Source organism: Sparus aurata, chromosome 16, assembly GCF_900880675.1.
Source record: "Sparus aurata chromosome 16, fSpaAur1.1, whole genome shotgun sequence".
Taxonomy (NCBI): Eukaryota; Metazoa; Chordata; class Actinopteri; order Spariformes; family Sparidae; genus Sparus; species Sparus aurata.
In genome coordinates, this window is record NC_044202.1 from 5,598,333 (window position 1) to 5,617,015 (window position 18,683).

General features: G+C 42.9%; 5 gene segments (V, D, J or C); all 5 read right to left on the minus strand.

Annotated features, from left to right (window-relative positions):
- Positions 1-392: 392 nt before the first annotated feature.
- LOC115566060 (T cell receptor beta variable 10-3-like) lies at positions 393-906 on the minus strand. The segment is given in 2 exon segments: positions 393-712; positions 791-906. Coding segments are annotated over 2 exon segments (354 nt in total).
- A 189-nt stretch (positions 907-1,095) lies between these two features.
- Positions 1,096-1,550, minus strand: LOC115566061 (T cell receptor beta variable 6-6-like). The segment is given in 2 exon segments: positions 1,096-1,421; positions 1,499-1,550. Coding segments are annotated over 2 exon segments (360 nt in total).
- Positions 1,551-1,745: 195 nt separating this feature from the next.
- On the minus strand, positions 1,746-2,224 carry LOC115566062 (T cell receptor beta variable 6-1-like). The segment is given in 2 exon segments: positions 1,746-2,065; positions 2,143-2,224. Coding segments are annotated over 2 exon segments (402 nt in total).
- A 5,290-nt stretch (positions 2,225-7,514) lies between these two features.
- LOC115566063 (T cell receptor beta variable 29-1-like) lies at positions 7,515-8,063 on the minus strand. The segment is given in 2 exon segments: positions 7,515-7,837; positions 7,940-8,063. Coding segments are annotated over 2 exon segments (384 nt in total).
- Positions 8,064-14,491: 6,428 nt separating this feature from the next.
- LOC115566343 (T cell receptor beta variable 18-like) lies at positions 14,492-16,780 on the minus strand. The segment is given in 2 exon segments: positions 14,492-14,988; positions 16,548-16,780. Coding segments are annotated over 2 exon segments (384 nt in total).
- Positions 16,781-18,683: the final 1,903 nt, after the last annotated feature.

Sequence of the window (18,683 nt, forward strand, 5' to 3'; positions counted from 1 at the left end):
ATGTTGCAACTTCCCATTTCTTTTAGATTCAGTTTTGAATTTCACGTTGTAACTGTTTTCACGTGAAACACCTGGTTCTGTCATTGCTGACACGGCTGCAATGTCTTGTTAAAACTATCCAGTGGATTCACGCTTACAAATGTTGAAACACTGTTACTTTTTGACGAAACAGTTGCTATGGAAGCGAGAAGTGGCTTCATTCATTTTTTCCCCCAGTTTTTTCCTCGTACTTAAATAACTCTCCTAGTTCAATTTGACTGAAAAAGACAGTCTCATAACATTAGTTATTGCTGATATGATTGCATCAAACCAAAATACAACCACGGCCGCAGGTGTTTGGGAGCTCGTCTCTCGCGATTCAGAGTTTTTGTTCGGATGAGAGGGGTTTTCAGTCAGCGTGCTCTGCTGGCTGCACAGTAGTAAACTGCACTCTGCTTCAGTCCCGCGACTTGGATGACTAGAGAACCATTCTTTGCATCTCCGCTCAGATCTCCGGACATAGTGAAATTATCTTTGTATGTCTCTTCCATGTTGACGGCTTTGTAGTGCAAGTATCCCACGAGGTTCATAGCTGTGTCTCCAGGTGACCGCTGGTACCAGAGCATCACCCTGTGGTCAGTTTTGTCATGGCTGCAGGAAATCTGCGCTGTGTCACCAGGTTTTGTGACGAACTCAGAGGGAGACTGACGGACCTCGACACCCAGACAAACACCTGGACAGAGAATATAACGCACATATTAACATCGCGATAGATGATGAATTGAAACTAGTATAATCTAGAAATTATTACCTGCCAGGCAGCAGAAAAAGAAAAAAAAGATCATTTTGACGGCTTAAAAATAAAACTGTTACTCAAAAGCATTTAGATAACAAACTTTGTATCACAGAGTTTTAGGGTTTTAGGTCACTGACTGTCACTTTGGGTGACGGAGATCCAAATGATGCCTCTCCTGAGCTGAACGAGGTTTGAAAAAGAAGTGAAGATATCACATAGAGCAGCTGTCTGGGAGGGGCCTGTTCAGGCTCTGATTCAAAACCAGAAGTGCTGATAAAGGTTGGTTGAGAGTTTTTGTATTAAGGAGAGGGGATCTGCAGTCACTGTGCATAGCTGGCTGCACAGTAATACACTGCACTGTGCTCAGGGGCCTTCAGGTCGTGTATGAACAGAGAGCCGTTCTTCGCTGTCGTTCCACTCATATCACCAGTGATGTTAAAATGTTCTCTGAAAGACTGCTCGTAGTCTATAGTGGCATAATAAACGTGTCCGATGCGTTTCAGAGCCCGGTCTCCGGGCGATTTCTGGTACCAGTACATTTGCGTGTAGTCTGTATTTTCATGGCTGCAGACGAGCTGGACTTTGTCTCCGGGTCTTCTGAGGAGAGCTGGAGGAGTTTGGTGGACTTCAACGCCCAGACAAACACCTGGAAAGACAGAAAAATGAATGAACTGTGTAAAGAATGTGGATGAAGTGGTGTTCTTGAATGAATAAAGTGATTACCAATGAGCCAGGAAAGAAAGAATAGCGCTGGCATGTTGACCTCCTCTTCTGAATGAACACTGAGAACACACTGCGTTTTCAACCTGCTCCTATCAAATCTATACATGATTCACTTAGTGTCATGTGCTGCATGGGTAGATCCAAACAGCATTTCTGGAGCTCCAGCTCCACCTACTGGAAATATATGGAAGTCAAAACCTCTAAAACGATCATCAAATGTATTGTGGAGCAGTTTTTGTCAAGCTCCTCAGCCTCTCACATCACTGTGCTTGCTGACGGCACAGAAGTACACACCGCTGTCCTCAAGCTTCAAGTCTTTCACAGTAAGAGCCCCGTTATATATGCTGTCTTTGAGGGCTGAATATTTGGTTTTAGAGAGCTCCCCGTAGTCTGGATCTCCATTGTAGACTGTGAACACAATGAGGGTCATGGTCTCCCCTGGACGCTGCCTGTACCAGTACATCTGGCTATGAGCCGCATCTCTGGTGTGGCTGCAGTTCATCTCTGCAGATTGGGACACATGACTCCAGCTGATGACGGGGTGTTGGATCACATGCTGGCAGTGAACTGTGAGAGGAAAATACAACACTTAATCAATAATATCTCTAAAACTACACATCTATTTCATTGTCTAGTTCTTTTACCTTGAAGCCAAAGTGATGAGACTACAAGCGTGATGAGAAATTGAGTCATCATAGAGATCGTCCTGAAGTGAGACGCAGACATACCGAAGCTCTGATGCTGCTTTATATGATGGGAGGAGGGACATTCAAGACAATTCTCCCCATACAGAACCTCCCATTAAGAGTTGCAAATATATACTGGTTTCAAAGTATGAAACTGACTATCATCACACTGTATTTGCTTGTATACGAGTTAAATTTTTTCAATATATTAAGAAAAATATTATTTCAGGTTTATGTTTCAGGTCTGTCAGGACATAATGTTAATTGAAATAATAACAAATAAATTAAATGTTTATTCAACCAAAAAAAGCTTGTTTTTTATTTTATCACATTTCATCAAAAATGGACCCAAAGTTGAACAATCCAAAATGAAAGTCCAAGGAAAAAAAAAGAGAGAAATCACAGGTGCAATTTAAAATCTGTCAAAGTGACTTTACTTTACTTTTACTAACAATATAAGTTGTTAAAACATTTTATCTCGTACAACTTAAATGTAATAGTCTACTTGTTTGTTCTGAGGTCATTGAGGGACGAAAACAGGAAGTCGAAGTAAAACATGACACGTGAGGATAACCTTTCAACATAAAACAGGAAGTCAACCGAACCAGAACCCGAGGCCCATTACACTATCACTGATGATAATAATGATAATTGTGTTGGACCATAAACCCTAATACAATGAACTGTGATCATTTCTGCGATGGTAATCGTACCATCAAAGTCTCATCCGGCTCTAACCGTAACCCTATAATAATATCTGATATCAGTAAAGCCAAACACCAACATGGTTAGAGTGGTTTATTACAGGTGCACGGCTCTGCGCTGTGTGACGAGGAGGTTTTTGTACAGACGAGCAGAGAGATGAAGCACTGTGGAAAGCAGCACAGAAGTAAACTGCACTGCTGCTCGGCGCGAGTCTTTCAGTTGTTAATGTGCAGGTCTGGCCTTTGTCCGCACTTCCCTCCATCTTTATATCCAGTCCTTTCTCTGCGGTTGGAATGCCTGCTAACATGTATCCCAAGAACTCGAATTCTCCGTTTGTCTGCTTGTACCAGAGGATTCGGTTATAGCTGTCAATACTGTGTGAACAGTTGATTTTGGCTCTTTCGTCTGGATTGACGAACATGACACGTGGCTTCTGGTGGACTTTGTCGCTGAGAGAGGCGCCTGTCGAAAAGATCAACAAAGCATCCGACAATTAACAACATAAAGACTTTTAAAGAAATCTAATAAACCAGCTGAAATGTCACAGCAGTGTAGCAACCGGGCCGTACGTTACCTGAAACCAGAACTGTGTTAAAAGCGATGTTTAGGAATAAGATGATCATGTTGTGCTCTGTGAGTGTTTGGTTTTATTGAATACGAGATCATGACCTTGTTGCTCCTCTTTGAGTAAACCCTCCCATAGCCTGCTATAAGTACGTAGGTGGTGCCATAGTGTTTCCTCCTCCTCTTGACATCATATAGTCTGACTCAGCCATTGGGCGCGACTCTCAGGAAGCATTCTCCTCCTTATTCTGCTATGATTTTCAAATCTGTTGCTACAGGAAATGACAACAACCTCTGAGCTAGCAACCTACACCCCCTAAAAATGGCAGGTTACCCTAGAGTTAGAGGTATGTTTGCTTTTAAGAACGTGTTTGTTTGCATGACGGCTGCCTTGTTCATCTTGTGTCCGTTTTTGAGTTCTGGTTGTGCACATCCTCAGAAATTAATGCTACACATGATCTGCAGGGACAGTGTAGGATTTTAAGATTAAATTGTTGTTGCTTTAACATTATTTCCACCATTGCAACTCCCACTACAGAGCTCCGGCTCAGTATAAAGGCTGGATTACAGATATACTAGGTACAGGTGCACGAGGCTGTGAGCTGTTAGTGAAGAGATAACAGTGTGATGAGGAGGTTTTTGTACTGAGGAGCAGTGATGTGTAGCACTGTGGAGTCTAGCAGCACAGAAGTAAACTGCACTGCTGCTCAGTGTGAGTCCTCCGATTGTCAACGTGCAGTTTTGGCCTCTGTCTGCCCCGCCGTCCATCTTCACACCCGCTCCATCCTCTGGATACGCGTCGCTATAATACATCTGTCCCAGGAACTGAAGCCGTGTGTCTGTTTGCTTGTACCAGAGGATTCGGTCGTAGTTTTGAATATCGTGCGAACACGTCACTTTGGCTTCCTCTCGCTCGTTTTGGAAGATTTCAGCTGGAGTCTGGTGGACTTTGGAGGAACCTGTTGAAAAATAGATTGAAAAAAAAGTGACGACATTCAAATGCAAGAGAATCACAGTAGTTTTAGTTGTAGTTTTTTCTCGGTGTACGACACAGAAACAGACTTGCAGCTAGAGACGAGGAAACCAACAAACTTAACAAATAACGTATGATAATGATGATATTGAATGTCCAGAACAATACTGTACAATAGTATGCGGAAAGGAAGATGTGTGTACAGTAGATTGAAAAGACCAAAGCTTGCATGATACAAAATAGCAAATAGAAAACACAAGCTTTGAAGAGATTACCTGACACCAGAATAGAATTTAAAGTCAGGCAAACGACCAAAATGATCATTTTGTTCCTCACTAAATCGATAAAGATCATCACCAGCAGCTTGTCGTTGCAATGAATGAAACAGGCATGTAGAGCATTTCCTCTTTTTTTTGAGTAAACCCTTCAAAGTCATGAGGTGGGCGGTGCCATTAACCATCTCTGACACACTCCTAGTTCAGTACAAAGATCTGACTAATGATATCCTGATGAAGGAGCACAGGTGCGAGGGGCCTCCTCATCGAAAACGTTTTCATCTCCATCGAGAAGCACACAGATGGAGATTAAAAAATGTTTTCGATGAGGAGGTTTTTGTACGGAGGATCAGTGATATGTAGCACTGTGCAATCGAGCAGCGCAGAAGTAAACTGCACTGCTGTTCAGTTTCTCGGTGGTCAGTGTGCAGGTCTGGCCTTTGTTTGCACTTCCTTCCATCTTCACACCAAGTCCGGGCTCCGGGTTGGGAGAGTTTGTAAACACGTATCCCAGAAACTGCAGTTTTCCATCGTCCGCCTGCTTGTACCAGATGATTCGATAGCTGTTAATACTGTGTGAACAGCTTATCGTTGTTGTTTCTCCTCGATTTTTGATGTATATATCAGGTGGAGTCTGGTGGACTTGGTCGCTGAGAGAGGCACCTGTTGGAAATTCATCAAAAACACACAATATACAGTCGTGACGTACGAGGAGTGTGTGACAAGAATTGTTCAAACTTGCATTACCTGAAACCAGCATGATATTAAGCGCCGCACAGAGGACAATGATCATCCTGTCGTGCTTCATGATCACATCCAAGAACATCTTTCTTACTGGTTCTGTGTATTCATCTCTGTATGTGGTCTGTATGCTGGTAACCCTCCTATCAGGAACCTTTTTATCTTACTTGGGTGGTTTCATCGTGAACTCTCCTCCTCGTGAACTGTCAGTACACGCCACAGACGTGCTGCGCTACCACCTTACGTCAGGAGACAAAACGACAAAGACCTGACATGAACCCTCAAAACTGATCCAAAGTGAATGTTTGTCTGAATACAGAATCGGAATACTGCCATGTGGCTTTAATGGCAGACAGCCCAGTCGCCGGCTGACTTTCACATCCACGGCGTGACTACAAACCACAAAAAAGTCTGACGATGTACATATAAAGTTCATAATGCAATAATCATTTTAATAAAAGCTCCTGTCACTCAGTGAATCACAGCATTAAGGGGAGTACTTGTGGTCCTTGAGGTCCCCCTACTGTACACGAGATAAGTAGTTTAGGAGCATCTAGGTTTTTGTTCAGCGCTCTCATGTGTCTGTATCACTGTGTTGGCTCACAGCGCAGAAATACAAGCCTTCATCTCCTGGCTCCAGATTCTTCACTGTGAATGATCCTCAGAAATTAATCCTACACTTGATATGCAGGGACAGTGTAGGATTTTAAGATTAAACTGTTGTTGCTTTAACATTATTTCCACCATTGCAACTCCCGCTACAGAGCTCTGGCTCAGTATAAAGGCTGGATTAGAGAATAGAGTTTAAAGTCAGGCAAATGACTAAAATGATCATTTTGTTCCTCGTTCAATCGATTAAGATCATCACCAGCAGCTTGTCGTTGCAATGAATGAAACAGACATATAGAGTATTTCCTTTTTTCTTTTTAGTAAACCCTCCCAGGTCACGAGGTGAGCGGTGCCATTAACCATCTCTGACACACTCCTGGTTCAGAACAAAGATCTGACTGATGATATCCTGATGAAGGAGCACAGGTGTGACGGCTGTGTGCTGCTGGATGGAGTTCAAAACGTTTTCGATGAGGAGGTTTTTGTACGGAGGATCAGTGATATGTAGCACTGTGCAAACTAGCAGCGCAGAAGAAAACTGCACTGCTGTTCAGTTTCTCGGTGGTCAGTGTGCAGGTCTGGCCTTTGCTTGCACTTCCTTCCATCTTCACACCAAGTCCGGGCTCCGGGTTCGGAGACTTTGCATACATGTATCCCAGAAACTGCAGTTGTCCATCGTCCGCCTGCTTGTACCAGAGGATTCGATCATAGCTGTCAATACTGTGTGAACAGCTTATCGTGGTTGTTTCTCCTCGATTTTTGATGTATATATCAGGTGGAGTCTGGTGGACTTGGTCGCTGAGAGAGGCACCTGTTGGAAATTCATCGAAAACACACAATATACAGTCGTGAAGTACGAGGAGTGTGTGACAAGAATTGTTAAAACTTGAATTACCTGAAACCAGCATGACATTAAGCGCCGCACAGAGGACAATGATCATCCTGTCGTGCTTCATGATCACATCCAAGAACATCTTTCTTACTGGTTCTGTGTATTCATCTCTGTATGTGGTCTGTATGCTGGTAACCCTCCTATCAGGAACCTTTTTATTCTAGTTGGGTGGTTTCATCGTGAACTCTCCTCCTCGTGAACTGTCACTACACGCCACAGACGTGCTGCGCTGCCACCTTACGTCAGGAAACAAAACGACAAAGACCTGACATGAACCCTCAAAACTGATCCAAAGTGAATGTTTGTCTGAATACAGAATCGAAATACTGCCATGTGGCTTTAATGGCAGACAGCCCAGTCGCTGGCTGACTTTCACATCCACGGCGTGACTACAAACCACAAAAAAGTCTGACGATATGCATATATAGTTCATAATGCAATAATCATTTTAATAAAAGCTCCTGTCAGTCAGTGAATCACAGCGTTACTGGGAGTACTTGTGGTCCTTGAGGTCCCCCTACTGTACACGAGATAAGTAGTTTAGGAGCATCTAGGTTTTTGTTCAGCGCTCTCATGTGTCTGTATCACTGTGTTGGCTCACAGCGCAGAAATACAAGCCTTCATCTCCTGGCTCCAGATTCTTCACTGTGAATGATCCGGTGTTGGCGTCAGGTTTGTCGGCCTTGAATTTCTCTTTGCTGAAATTTCCAAAGTCGCTATCTATGCCGAGCGATGTGAACACTATTAGTGTCATTGTTTCTCCCAGCAGCTGTCTGTACCAGTACATCTGGTAATGGTTCTGATCCTTCGTGTGTCTGCAGGTTATTGTTGCATCTCCACCCCTGTTTTTTAACAACGCGGGCGTCTGGGTGACATCGCCTCCATCAGTCAGACCTGTGTGCGTAACGGTAAATGTTGGATCCATTCAGTTACAATGAGAGCGAAAACATGAAACAATAATGCAGAAGTATAACATTTAATTTTATCGTAAATTACCTGTAGTCCACAGCAGGAACGCTGACAGTATGAGGAGGTCTTGTTTGACGATGACAGCCATGTTCTGCCAGAGTCGCAGGTGTGTCGCTGCATGTAAGTTGTTGGTCTAAGGGTGTATGAGTGGTTCTGGAGGTCCGCCTACACTTCAGATCATCACTCTCATGATGCTACCTGTTTATTCAGACGAGTACGAGGTTGACAGATTTCATGACGTGATGCATTTTGTGCTAATCTTTTAAAGAGAATATGGGACAGACAATAGAAATCTGAACTAGAGATGCAACTAATGCAAAAGGTATTGTTGATTAATGTGTCGATTGGTTTCTCAGTTAATTAGCTAATTGTTTGGTCTACGAAATACTAAAAAGTGGTGGAAAATGTTACGATATTATGTTTGTTTGTTCACAGAAGAGTGAAGAAACCAGAAAATACTCACATTCAAGAAGCTGGAATCTGAGAATTTTGACTTTATTTCTTGAAAAATTACCCAAAAATGATTTATTGATTATCAGAAAAGTTCGCAATTAAAGGCGCAGTGTATGAGAATTAGGCTACTTGTTGAATTTATACTCAAAGAAAATACGAGGCAGCTTACGACTGGAGGAATAGCTGCTGTCAGCCGTGGCTGCCATTAGCTAGTTAGCTCAGTTAGCCGCGCAGCTAGCTGGGGTGTGTTGGTGTTTACACTGCTGCCACAGGAGCTTTAGATTAGACCATTAATCCCAAATATTACACTCTGCACATCCAAGTATTACAGGCGCTATGTGTTGCTGAACTGTGGGCCTACAGCTCGACCTCAGACGGGGTCAAAGCTGAGTTGAAACGGTTGATAAAATCTCCAAAGCTGCAGGTGCTCAAGAGTCTGAACGTCTCGTTCGTATGGCTGGCAGATAAAGGAGAGTTTTTGTACTGACGTGAGGGGAGTCTGCAGCACTGTGTCTACTGGCAGCGCAGAAATACACAGCACTGTCGTTCAACGCCAGATCAGAAATGGAGAGGCTCGACTTCTCACTGCCAAGTCCGTCGAAGTTGAATTTCCCTTTCGCGTCATCCTCGAGATTCACAAATTTGACATTCAGAAACCCCAGGAGCTTCAGATTTCTGTGTTCGTCTTGTTTGTACCAGAAGATGCGATCGTAATTCGTTATTTTGTGTGAACATTTGATCCCACTGACAACAGATTCACCGTTTCTTTTAATGATGTCAGGAGGTGTTTGGAGGACACTTTTGGTGTCGGAGGCACCTGTGGAAAAGAACAGATGCTTTTTACATACAAAAAAAAAGAAAACTTTGAGTTGCACATTGTCCCACGCTGTCATAAATACTCACAGTTATTCCCCGGCAGATGAAGGCAACAGAATATAAAGACCAGAAGCATCATTGTAAAGAAGTTTAAACGTTAAAGTCTATCAGCTCCTTTCAGCTCGAGGACATCACTGTTACAGCACAACAAACAGGGGAGGGGTCAGTTATCTTCATCACAGCTTTATAATACCTGTAAATCAAGGAAGTGGAAGGATTCAACTGTTTCATTTGCTGAGGTTTGTCTCCCCCTGCAGGAGTCAGTAGGTGAAGGTTAAGTGAAGTTGGACCTATAAATAATTCCTCTACGTATTATGCATCTAAAACATAAAACAGTGGTTGCTTCCTGCTGAGTAGATAACCACAGTCAACTGATGATAAAACAACAGCTGTCATTTCCGTATGTGCCACAAACACAAATCGGGAACTTAATGAATGAACAAATCGATCAATAATCTTTATTTACAGTGCACTTTTTAAAGCAGAGCCATCTTTTAAGATGCATTGCAAATGCCACACTGAAACAGGCCGTGTTGACAAAGTAACAGACCTGAGTCCTGTTGCAACGTCTAATTTGGTTTTAATGTGGCCCGGTCGATCGACAGAAGTTCATCTGCAGCTATTTCGATAATTAATTAATCATTTTTCAAGCATGAATACCAAACATATCTGTCATTCTTTCATTCAGTCTTTCGGGAATATAACTAGGTTAAGTGATATACAAAATAACTGTAGTTGAAGCCCTATTAATATCACATTGACATAGATCCATACATGCCTCTTTTTCATCAGCAATAGTGTTTTTTCAGTTATAATGGTCCATACATTTTAGTCAAAAGAAGAGATACATATCAAAAATGTAAATGTTAAGATGCTTACAAAAGATGTCAACCATTTCATTTCTAGTTTTCAAACAATCATAATATATTGGCACTGAGAAGTTTTTAAATCAGTAACTATTATAGATATAATACAGTATGTGTAGACGCTTTAGCACGGAGGTTTTGGAGCCGTGTTTAGAGTGAAATGTTCTACTGTGGTTCCTAAAACACGGAACAGAAATACAAGCCTTTATCCTCTGGCACCAGATTCTTGACTGTGAGCGTCAGCTGTGGTAGCCGAGAATTTCTCTTTGCTGAAATCTCCAAAGTTGTGATGTTCGGTCCCGAGTATTGTGAACACTACTAGTGTCATCGTTTCTCCTGGCAGCTGTCTGTACCAGTACATCTCGTAGATGAGCTCGCCCTTCGTGTGGCTGCAGTGTGTTGTTGCATTGTCACCTTTGTGTTTCCACAGTATGGATGTCTGGGTGACATCACTCCCATCAGTCCAACCTGTGTACATGAGACATGCACAGACTCTTATAAAGCTTCTGCTGTCCTTCCTGGAATAATAATAGATTGCGATGAAGAGATGCAGGTGGGAGTGTCAGTATGTTCTGTGACGCTCTCTGACTCTCTCAGCTGCTGTATGAAAACCCTCATGATGAATCAAAGTGTAACCAGGAGTATGTGAGATAGCAGTTTTTGTACAGCTACTGAGTGCATCTGCATCACTGTGTCCTGTGGCAACACAGAAATACAAGCCTTTATCTGCCAGCTCCAGATTCTTCACTGTGAATGTCCCAGTGCTATAGTGAGGTTTGGTGGCCGAGAATTTCTCCTCGCTGAAATTTCCAAAGTCGTGATTTTTTCTGGCAGTTGATGTGAACACTATTAGTTCCATTGTTTTTCCTGGCAGCTGTCTGTACCAGGACATCCGGAATACATTTGCGCCCTTGGTCTGGTTGCAGTATAAAGTTGCATTTTCCCCCTTGTTTTTCCACAGTATGTCAGTCTGGGTCACGTATCCATCCGTTAGACCTGTGTGTAAAGCAGTAAAGGTTACCACAGAACAACCTGAACCCAAACTGAAATATAAACATCATTCCTTTTTTTCCACAGTTGATTTTATTGTAATTACCTGTAGTCAAGAACAAAACGACTGATAATCTGAAGAGGCCTCGTGTTGTGATGAAGACATCCATGTTCTCTCAGTCAGAAACTGCCAGACTCTCGTCAAGTTACAGCGACATGAAGATCTGCAGGTGGGAGTGTCTCTGCATTACGTCACGTGATCTTGCAAACTGCGATGTACAAATACAGGCGGTGCTGGAGGTCCCTCTGCAGTTCATCACTACCCTGTACATTATCTGTACCTTTAAGATCAGTAGACATTTTCTGAGGGGCAGATTTGGAAATTTGTTGACCGGGATGTTTCTTTCTAGGAGCCAGAAGTAAACGTATGTGGAAGAAAAAGGTGGTCCTGGAGTGGATGTCCTAATTCTAATATATATCGTTGACTGCTCTTTACAGAATCCTCATTAATGATGTCATTTTTATTAAAACATTGTCAATTTTACTTCTTGTGGGTGTCCGTGGCTTTCCAAATATAAATAATATAACATCCATTACAACCATGTTCAAACTCAAACACTCCACAATATCATAACAGCATACATTATCTGAGTCTGTGGTTGCAACTTGTCAGTCACCAGGTAGCCGTGCCTGAAAGCATACTTTACTTTATCGTTTATTTTACTCTAAATTGGACTTTTTTTTTCTAAGTGAACATAATGCTTCATTGAAGATAAATCAAAAATAAATATTAGGATGCTAACAGAAGATGTCAACCATTTCATTTTTAGTTTTCAAACAATCATGAGATATTGGCACTCTGAAGTTGTTAAATCAGTTACTATTAGAACTGTTCCACTGTGGTACCAGGAGCACGGAACAGAAATACAAGCCTTTATCCTCTGGCACCAGATTCTTGACTGTGAGCGTCAGCTGTGGTGGCCGAGAATTTCTCTTTGCTGAAATCTCCAAAGTCGTGATGTTCAATCCTGAGTATTGTGAACACTACTAGTGTCATCGTTTCCCCTGGCAGCTGTCTGTACCAGTACATCTCATACTGGAGCTCGCCCTTCGTGTGGCTGCAGTGTGTTGTTGCATTGTCACCTTTGTGTTTCCACAGTATGGATGTCTGGGTGACATCACTCCCATCAGTTGAACCTGTGTACATGAGACATGCACAGACTCTTATAAAGCTTCTGCTGTCCTTCCTGGAATAATAATAGATTGTGATGAAGAGATGCAGGTGGGAGTGTCAGCATCTTCTGTGACGTTCTCTGATTCTCTCAGCTGCTGTATGAAAACCCACATGATGAATCAAAGTGTAACCAGGAGTATGTGAGAGAGCAGTTTTTGTACAGCTACTGAGTACATCTGCATCACTGTGTCCTGTGGCAAGACAGAAATACAAGCCTTTATCTGCCAGCTCCAGATTCTTCACTGTGAATGTCCCAGTGCTATAGTGAGGTTTGGTGGCCGAGAATTTCTCCTCGCTGAAATTTCCAAAGTCGTGATTTTTTCTGATAGTTGATGTGAACACTATTAGTTCCATTGTTTTTCCTGGCAGCTGTCTGTACCAGTACATCCAGATAAATTGAGCACCCCTGGTCTGGTTGCAGTATAAAGTCGCATTTTCCCCCTTGTTTTTCCACAGTATGTCAGTCTGGGTCACGTATCCATCCGTTAGACCTGTGTGTAAAGCAGTCAAGGTTACCGCAGAACAACCTGAACCCAAACTGAAATATAAACATCATTCCTTTTTTTCCACAGTTGATTTTATTGATATTACCTGAAGTCAAGAACAAAACGACTGATAATCTGAAGAGGCCTCGTGTCATGATGAAGACATCCATGTTCTCTCAGTCAGAAACTGCCAGAGTCTCGTCAAGTTACAGCGACATGAAGATCTGCAGGTGGGAGTGTCTCTGCATTATGTGACGTGATCTTGCAAACTGCGATGTCCAAATATAGGCAGTGCTGTAGGTCCCTATACAGTTCATCACTACCCTGTAGATTATCTGTACCATTAAGATCAGTAGACATTTTCTGAGGGGCAGAGTTTGAAATTGTTGACCGGGATGTTTTTGTCGGGTCATTTTCTCATAAGCTTACATACAGCTGGCCATTAGCCACAAGAATGCAGGTTTAAAGCACTTAAGCATTTGCTTTACTTTTTCAGAACTGAAGTGGCTGCAGCTCTCCTCAGTGCAATCAACTCTTGAATTCTATTACCCTGCTGTTAATGAGAAAAACTTCACGACATCATGAGGCGGCAGTTAACCAATCTTTATTTCACACAGCGCCGTGTCAGATGAGGTCAAAACAGTCTTCAAAGGCTCCTTTAGATGGAGTCTGGCTGCAGGTGCTCAGCAGCCTGAACATATAGAGAGTTTTTGTACTGACTTGTGGGGAGTCTGCAGCACTGTGCCTACTAGCAGCACAGAAATACACACCGCTGTCGCTTAATGCCAGATCAGAAATGGAGAAGCTGGATTGTTTGCTGCCTTCTCCATCGAAGCTGATCTTTCCCTTCACGTCCTCCTCGGGGTACGGGGTCTTCACGTTCAGCAGTCCCAGCAGCTTCAGAGCTTTGTGCTCATCTTGCTTGTACCAGAGAATGCCGTCATAGTTTTGTATTTTGTGCGAACAGTTGATCCCACGGACAACAGATTCGCCAGTTCTCTTGATGATGAAAGGAGGATTTTGGGAGACACTTTTGTCGTCGGAGGCACCTGTGGAAGAAGCAGACAGGATTTTAAACACAGGAATCGTTAACATTGAGTTTTACTCTTTCTGGAATATTATGTGTTCTCACCTTTACCCCCTGGAAGATGAAGAATACTAAATATAAAGACGGCGAGGATCATGTTTACAGCATTTAGATTTTCTTCCTGGCGCCTATGTTGCATCGCTACAATGAAGAGGGAGGTGTCAGAGAGCGGTCTTCATCATCACTGCATCTTCATCAGCAGGGAGGGAGGAGTGCTATCTTCATGCTGTAGTCAGTGGATGTGAAGGTCTTCATACTCATTTCATTTGCTGAGTTGAAAAATACTGTACTCACAAACAGAGCTGGACTCTTACAGTAGCTTTTCCATTTTGCCGTTTTGCCATTTTGTGTCTTATAGTTAGTTCAGTGCTGCAGTTTGTGGGAGTGTCACTTTATTCTGCGCACTGATCTCCTCCCGAGTAACATGTCTTTCTCGAGCTTGTGCGGTATTTAATTCATTCTCACAGCCATTTATTTTCACAATTAATCGTTTAATCATCAAAAAAAAAAAACAGTGAAAAGTGCTCATCACAATTTCCCAAAAGCCGCATTTGTTCAACCATCAGTCCGAAACCCGAGGACTCTTCATCTGTGGTCAAACATGACAAAAAAGAGCATCAAAACCTCACATTTAGGAATATGAAACATGTGAATGTTTGGCATTTTAGCTAAAAATTAAATGATTAGATGAGTTCATATGTTCACTCTACTCATGTCGTATAATCTACTCCTGAGCACTGAGGTTTTTGTTCAGCGCTCTCATGTGTCTGTATCACTGTGTCTGCTCACAGCGCAGAAATACAAGCCTTTATCTCCTGGCTCCACATTCTTCACTGTGAATGTCCCAGTGTAAGAGTCAGGTTTGGTCGCTGAGAATTTCTCTTCGCTGAAATTTCCAAAGTCGTGATTTTGATTGCCGAGTAGTGTGAACACTGTGAATTCCATTGTTTCCCCTGGAAGCTGTCTGTACCAGTAAATCTCGAAAAAGTTATAAGCCTTGGTGTGACTGCAGTTCATTGTTGCGCTGCCACCCTTCTCTTTCCACAGTATGTCAGTCTGTTTGACGTCACTTCCATCAGTCAGACCTGTGTGAAAAAACAGTTAACAATACATGATGTGAACCTTTCGATTTGCATGCAGCAGAACATTTACTGTTTTTGTAGTCTTTGCTTATTATATCTCTAAGCGATATAATGCATTGTACAAGTCTTTTTGTACTTCACCATTTGTCCAGAGCAGAAATAACAACAAGCTGGAGAGACCTTGTTTTGTGATGTCCATGTTCAGAAAGTCAGAGTTGAACACATTCCCTTGAGGGAAGTTACAGAGACAAAGGGATGCAGGTGGGAGTGTCAGATAGTGTGATATGTGGCGTTTAATCACAGTAACTGGGTACATTTGTGCTCCTCGGGGTCCCTCTACAGTGCATGAGATGATATGACAGTCATGCCAGCAGTGCACTGAGGTTTTTGTTCAGCGCTCTCATGTGTCTGTATTACTGTGTTCACTCACAGAGCAGAAATACAAGCCTTTATCTCCTGGCTCCACATTCTTCACTGTGAATGACCCAGTGAAAGCGTCAGGTTTGGTGGCTGAGAATTTCTCTTTGCTGAAATTTTCCAAGACAATTTTGCCGATCATTGTGAACACTATGAGTTCCATTGATTCCCCTGGAAGCTGTCTGTACCAGTACATCTGGTAATACTGGACAGTCTTGTTGTGACTGCAGTTCATTGTTGCGCTGTCACCCTTGTCTGTCCACAGTATGTCAGTCTGGTGGACGTCACTTCCATCAGTCAGACCTGTGTGAAAAACAGTTAACAATACCTGAGGTAAACATTTTGATTTGCATGCAGCAGAACTCTAACAGACGTTCTAATCGATGCTGCACAGCACTGCTGATAATTCTGTACTTCACCTTTTATCGGGAGCAGAAACAGTACCAAGCTGCAGAGACCGTGTTTTGTGATGTCCATGTTGAGAAAGTCAGAGTCAAACACATAACTGCCAGTGAAGTTACAGAGACAAAGAGATGCAGGTGGGAGTGTCAGATAGTCTGATATGTGGCGTTTGATCACAGTAACTGGGTACATTTGTGCTCCTCGGGGTCCCCCTACAGTGCCATGAGATGATGTGACAGTCATGCCAGCAGTGCACTGAGGTTTTTGTTCAGCGCTCTCATGTGTCTGTATCACTGTGTTCACTCACAGAGCAGAAATACAAGCCTTTATCTCCTGGCTCCAGATTCTTCACTGTGAATGTCCCAGTGTAAGTGTCAGGTTTGGTGACTGAGAATTTCTCCTCGCTGAACTCTGGTTCAAAGTTAGGTTTTGTGTTTTCCGTAGTGAACACTATCTGTTTCATCGTCTGTCCTGGGAGCTGTCTGTACCAGTACATCTGGAAATAGCTGGCAGTCTTGGTGTGACTGCAGTTCATTGTTGCGCTGTCACCCTTCTCTTTCCACAGTATGTCAATCTGCTTGACATCACTTCCATCAGTCAGACCTGTGTGAAAAACAGTTAACAATACCTGAGGTCAACATTTTAATTTGCATAAAGAAGAACGTTTGTTTTTTGACTTTTTGTTCATTATCCCTTGAATATGCTAGTCAATACTGCAGAGTACTGGTGCATTTGTACTTCACCTTTCATCAAGAGCAGAAGTAGTAGCACACTGCAGAGACCGTGTTTTGTGATGTCCATGTTGAGAAAGTCAGAGTCGAACACATAACTGCCAGTGAAGTTACAGAGACAAAGAGATGCAGGTGGGAGTGTCTTATAGTGTGATATGTGGCGTTTGATCAGAGTAACTTGGTACTTTTGTGCTCCTCGAGGTCCCCCTACAGTGCATGAGATGATGTGACAGTTATGCCAGCAGTGCACTGAGGTTTTTGTGCAGCGCTCTCATGTGTCTGTATCACTGTGTTTGCTCACAGAGCAGAAATACAAGCCTTTATCTCCTGGCTCCAGATTCTTCACTGTGAATGTCCCAGTGTAAGTGTCCGGTTTGGTGGCTGAGAATTTCCCTTCGCCGAAATTTCCAAAGTCGGGATTGTCTTTGCCGAATGCTGTGAACACTATAAGTTCCATTGTTTCCCCTGGAAGCTGTCTGTACCAGTACATCTGGGTAAAGCCCGCACTCTTGGTGTGACTGCAGTTCATTGTTGCGCTGTCACCCTTGTCTTTCCACAGTATGTCAGTCTGGTTGACATCACTTCCATCAGTCAGACCTGTGTGAAAAAACAGTTAACAATACCTGAGTTGAACATTTCAAATTGCATGCAGCAGAACATTTACTGTTTTTGCAGTCTTTGCTTTTTATATCTCTAAGTGCCATTCATGTCAATAATGCAGTGGACAGATCTTCTTGTAACTCACCATTTGTCCAGAGCAGAAATAACAACAAGCTGAAGAGACCGTGTTTTGTGATGTCCATGTTGAGAAAGTCAGAGTCGAACACATAACTGCCAGTGAACTTACAGAGACAAAGAGATGCAGGTGGGAGTGTCTGATAGTGTGATATGTGGCGTTTGATCACAGTAACTCGGTACATTTGTGCTCCTCGAGGTCCCCCTACAGTAGAGCTGCTACACACACTCACTGATAGATATGCCAGCAGTGCACTGAGGTTTTTGTGCAGCGCTCTCATGTGTCTGTATCACTGTGTTTGCTCACAGAGCAGAAATACAAGCCTTCATCTCCTGGCTCCAGATTCTTCACTGTGAATGTCCCAGTGTAAGTGTCCGGTTTGGTGGCTGAGAATTTCTCTTCGCTGAAACTTCCAAAGTCGGGATTTTCTTGGCCGATTGCTGTGAACACTATCAGTTCCATTGTTTCCCCTGGAAGCTGTCTGTACCAGTACATCTGGGAATAGTCGACAGTCTTGGTGTGACTGCAGTTCATTGTTGCGCTGTCACCCTTCTCTTTCCACAGTATGTCAGTCTGGTTGACATCACTTCCATCAGTCAGACCTGTGTGAAAAACAGTTAACCACACCTGAGGTCAACATTTTAATCTGCATGCAGCAGAACATTTACCGTTTTTTGCAGTCTTTGCTTATTCTATCTCTAAGTGCCATTCATGTCAATAATGCAGTGGACAGATCTTCTTGTAACTCACCATTTGTCCATAGCAGAAATAACAACAAGCTGAAGAGACCGTGTTTTGTGATGTCCATGTTCAGAAAGTCAGAGTCGAACACATAACTGCCAGTGAACTTACAGAGACAAAGAGATGCAGGTGGGAGTGTCTTATAGTCTGATATGTGGCATTTGATCAGAGTAACGCGGTACATTTGTGGTCCTCGAGGTCCCCCTACAGTGCATGAGATAACTGTCACAGTCATGCCAGCAGTGCACTGAGGTTTTTGTTCAGCGCTCTCATGTGTCTGTATCACTGTGTTGGCTCACAGAGCAGAAATACAAGCCTTTATCTCCTGGCTCCACTTTCTTCACTGTGAATGATCCAGTTTCAGCGTCAGGTTTGGTGACTGAGAATTTCTCCTCGCTGAAGGTGGGTTCAAAAACAGGATTGGAGTTTGTCATAGTGAACACTATTTGTTCCATTGTTTCTCCTGGCAGCTGTCTGTACCAGTACATCTGGTAATAGCCATTACCCTTCGTGTGGCTGCAGTTCATTGTTGCACTCTCACCCTGGACTTTCCACAGTATGTCAGTCTGGTTGACATCATTCCCATATATTAGACCTGTGTGATTAACAATGAAGTATTAAACAAACAGATCTTTATAATCAACCAATTTTTGGATGTTATTTTCTGACAT